The following is a 4,151-nucleotide window of genomic DNA, read 5'->3' as shown; positions in this document are numbered from 1 at the left end:
TGTTTTAAAAAAATTTTGACAATAGTTTGGTCTCAAAGCAAAAGGTATAGATTCAGTGTAAGACTTAAATTTCTACGGACAACATCAAAAGACCAATATGCATGATAAAGCAAAACTGTAATCCACATACTTAAGTCTGTGGCTTCTGTTTTTTTTTTAAACTCATGATCAAGTTAATAACACAATTACTAAATTACAGAAGGAATGCAACACTAACAGAATACAGAAAGGCATTTCCCTCAATGTAGTTACGACCCTGTAATAAAAGTGAGGTAAGTGTTCCTGAGAAAATATACTTCAAGTTAAATGAAACCAATTTTTATACATTTCAAGAATATTTAAAAATAATTATACTTTTCTTATTAAAAGATTTGGGAAGTGTTTCCCGATTGCTTTTAGGAAAAAAAGATGAATTTATGAAGAATCTGGTGCCATTTTATACTTTTTATTAGACCTGCTAAGTTATTTATTTTCAATACATTGCAAGTCAGGTAATTTATTTTCAAACTACCACAGAACAAACCATTTATTAGTGTGATTATCAAGGCTGAGTAATTTAAAACTTCCAGTCCCCCCCCCCCCAGAATATCAAATGGTCGTCCCCTTACGTTTAAAGTAACGATATCTGTATTATGATTATTTTTCTAAATGATGAAAACTGTATATACTTTAATCAAAATAGAATATAAAATGATAAAATATCGCAAACTATAAATCATTTCCCATGTTTCGACGACGAGTTGTGGTAAGAACATGGTACCTTGTTTACATTTCTAAAAATAACCTGGTTAGGGCGAAAATATAAAGAATAGAAAACATTGGATAAAAAGATAGAGAACAGAAAATAATGACATATAAAACTATATAATACAGAAACCAATATCCTTATATCCAAACCCACTTATATCTAATAAAACTGCGACAGTTTAGTTGTAATATAGGTATGGTCATAAATATCGTTACATTAAATTTGCAGAGAAATTATTAAAGGGACAATTAAATCCAGCATTGACGTTAACTTGATCAAGTCTAAATTCTAGACCAAAAACATTGTCCAGAAACGGGTCAATTTCAGTAAAAAATACCAAAAACAGTAAATTGTTATTCAGTCTTGTATTACAACATGTTAACTCAAATAATTGAAGAATTACTAAACATAAAACTAAGATGTGTATTTTTTTTTTAAATAACGTTATTTATATGACATAATGTAACGTCATAATAATGATCAAGTCACGTCCTAAGTAAGTTTCGCGTTTTCCAATGAGCTAACGTCAAGCACTTTGCAGTGTTTTGAAGGAAAAAAAAAAGTTTAGTTTTTGCAAAACAGCACTATACTTTACAAAATGTCAAGACAGTTTTACTTATTTTCGGAAGGTGATCTTAGATCAAATCAAATATTGCATTGGATAAAAAAAAAAAAAACATATAAAAAATATGACATTGCGTAATCCAAGTGTACTACAACATACATGTCATATATATGTTCCAGACCGTATGAGTATTTGGACCGTACGCGTACGGTCGGACTGATTTTAATAAGTAGATCAAGTTCATAGATACGAATGTATATTACAGGTCAACATAACTGAAATCTCGAATTAATATAAAATCTTAAATGGTAATTGGAATAAAAACATAATATTTTAATTATTAAAAAAAGTCGCGTTAATTTAATCCGTTAATCTCATGTATTTAGCATGTCAGAAATACATGTACACGAAATTGAATATTGCTTACTGAATTGAAGTTATTAGATTATTTAGAAGTAAACAAAATGTGGGAAGAAAAGTTTTTCGAATATTTAGGAACTTTACTAGAAAATCCGTCAAACCAGCTGTTTACTTGTGAGAAAACTGAGAGAATTAGAAGTGTTTTGATAAATGGGAAAATTGATTCAGCGAGATTCCGACAACATGTTAAGGAAAAGCAATTCGCATTGATCAATTGTCCTGAATTTGGAATGGAAAACGAACTCTGCATTCCAGCAAATGAGGTGAGGTTTAAGAATAATCTTTATTTAGTATGCCTTACATATAATATTATCAACTTCTTGTGTTTTCTCCTATCATATTAACTTTCGTTCAGTGGTGAAATGGTTAGTTAGCGTGCTGAATAGGGGTCCAACCTATCAACCATCCATTATCACCAATAACCATCATAATCATTATCAGCATCATCATCATCACCATTCAATTTGGCAGCGATATCTATCGTTTAAACTTGTTTAATCAAAAGGGGGAACACACTACTATTCCTTTTTTTGTTTTTTAAAACTTTATCTCTTTTGATATGAGTATCATAATACTTTTTTATATAATTTAAGATTTTCTGTTGTTTCCCTTTTAAAATTGAGTTTTTTTTCCCGTAGGAATCTAGAAGAATGGGAATTCTCGCCAATTGGAAAAAAGTTGTTACAGTTGATAAGATATTTGAAGTACTTAAGTCTGTACACGAGGGAGCTAGGGCGCATACAGGATACCATAAATTGTACAAGGACGTTGAACAAACGTATAATGGGATTCCCGGAAAAGCTTGCATGGAATTCATCAAAGGATGTGTTCAGTGTGCATGTAAAAAGCCACAAAGAAACGTTGCTCCACTGACGCCTATCACATCCAAATATTTTATGCACAGGGGGCAGTTAGACTTAGTTGACAAGCGTGCTGACCCAGACGGGCAATACTGTTGGATCGGTCACTACATTGACCATTATACAAAATTTAATTTCTTCTGGCCTCAGATGAATAAGTCTGCAGATGAAGTAGCACACAATTTATCAGTGCATGTGCTTTCTGTTGTTGGTCTTCCGTCTATTCTACAGCATGATAACGGGAGAGAGTTTTGCAACGCAGTAATAAGAGAAACTTTAAAACTGTGGCCCGGCGACGGAGATGTTAAGATAATAACAGGAAGACCTAGACATCCAAGAACACCGGGTTTAGTGGAACAGGTTCATGACTCACTTCATAAACTGTTGGCATCAAAACGAGCAGACAAACCTGGCTCAGGATGGCTTTAGTTTTTGTATGGGATACAGTATTCACTAAACACACAGTGTCATTCTAGTATTAAAATGACGCCTTTTGAAGCTGTATTTGGTCAAAAAGCTAATGATGGTATTTGTGTAGGTTCGCAAGAGACTGATGAGTTCATTGACGAAGAGAATATTGAGTACATGATTGAAGCAGAAGGAGACGTAATAACTGACGGACAGACGGAAAACGAGACTGACTCACAGACAGAAAACGAGACTGACTCACAGACGGAAAACAAGACTGACTCACAGACGGAAAACGAGACCGACTCACAGACTGAAGCTGAGACCGACTCACAGACAGATGCTGAGACCGACTCACAGCCGGATGCTGAGACCGACGTACAGACAGAAACTGTTCAACCTGCCCGAAAACGACGACGAACTGAAACGTCAGAAATATCTACAGAGAAATACGATGGTACAGACTACAGGCCAACACACGACGAACTCATGGCAGTTGATGATTTTATGATTTTGAATGACATTATAACTGACCCTCCTGAGGAAAACAACTGTACCGGCATAGCAACGGACGACGGAAAATTACTACTCACGACAGAATACGAAAGATACTTGACAAAAATTATAAAAAATCTGTCGAAAATACAATGAGAAAATATAATAAAAAAGTGTCAAAAACTAATGCAAAAATTGAAAAAGGTAGCTTTGTCACTGTGCGAATACCAGTTGTTGATAGGGCATCGGGAGATCTTCCCAGATTATTATGTAGGGTTGATGATATCATCGGTAAAGATGAAAGTTTGTACAAGCTATCATGTGAATTTGGTATACTGAACTCATGTTATGATATGGGTGATATTGAACTTTTGACAAGGAAAATTGAAACTGAACATTGGAGTACAAACGGAATTTCCTTGCATGTGGCCGCAAAAAAAGAAAGTTTTTCTCTTGCAAGTAAGAGATGCAAATGTAAAGAAACATGCACGAACAAGACATGCAAATGTAAGAAATCAGACGTTCCTTGTGGTAGCAAGTGTCACCCGGGCCGAGAGTGCCAAAACAGGATTTCGATAGACAATTAATTTCAGAACTATTCAATTCAATTTAATGTTCATTTATTCACTTTATTTATCTAATTGTAATAAATTAA

The 4,151-nt window shown here is 33.9% G+C and overlaps 1 protein-coding gene across 1 annotated transcript; it reads left to right on the top strand.

The window, feature by feature from the left end:
• Positions 1-1,777: 1,777 nt before the first annotated feature.
• Positions 1,778-3,022, top strand: LOC139494408 (SCAN domain-containing protein 3-like). Its single transcript, XM_071282572.1, has 2 exons — positions 1,778-1,996; positions 2,372-3,022. The coding sequence occupies exons 1-2, from the start codon at positions 1,778-1,780 to the stop codon at positions 3,020-3,022; spliced, it is 870 nt and encodes a 289-aa protein (XP_071138673.1).
• Positions 3,023-4,151: the final 1,129 nt, after the last annotated feature.

The sequence above is a fragment of the Mytilus edulis genome, chromosome 11 (genome assembly GCF_963676685.1).
Source record: "Mytilus edulis chromosome 11, xbMytEdul2.2, whole genome shotgun sequence".
NCBI lineage: Eukaryota > Metazoa > Mollusca > Bivalvia > Mytilida > Mytilidae > Mytilus > Mytilus edulis.
The sequence above is the reverse complement of the archived record's forward strand: the minus strand, read 5'-3'. Positions and strand labels throughout refer to the sequence as shown.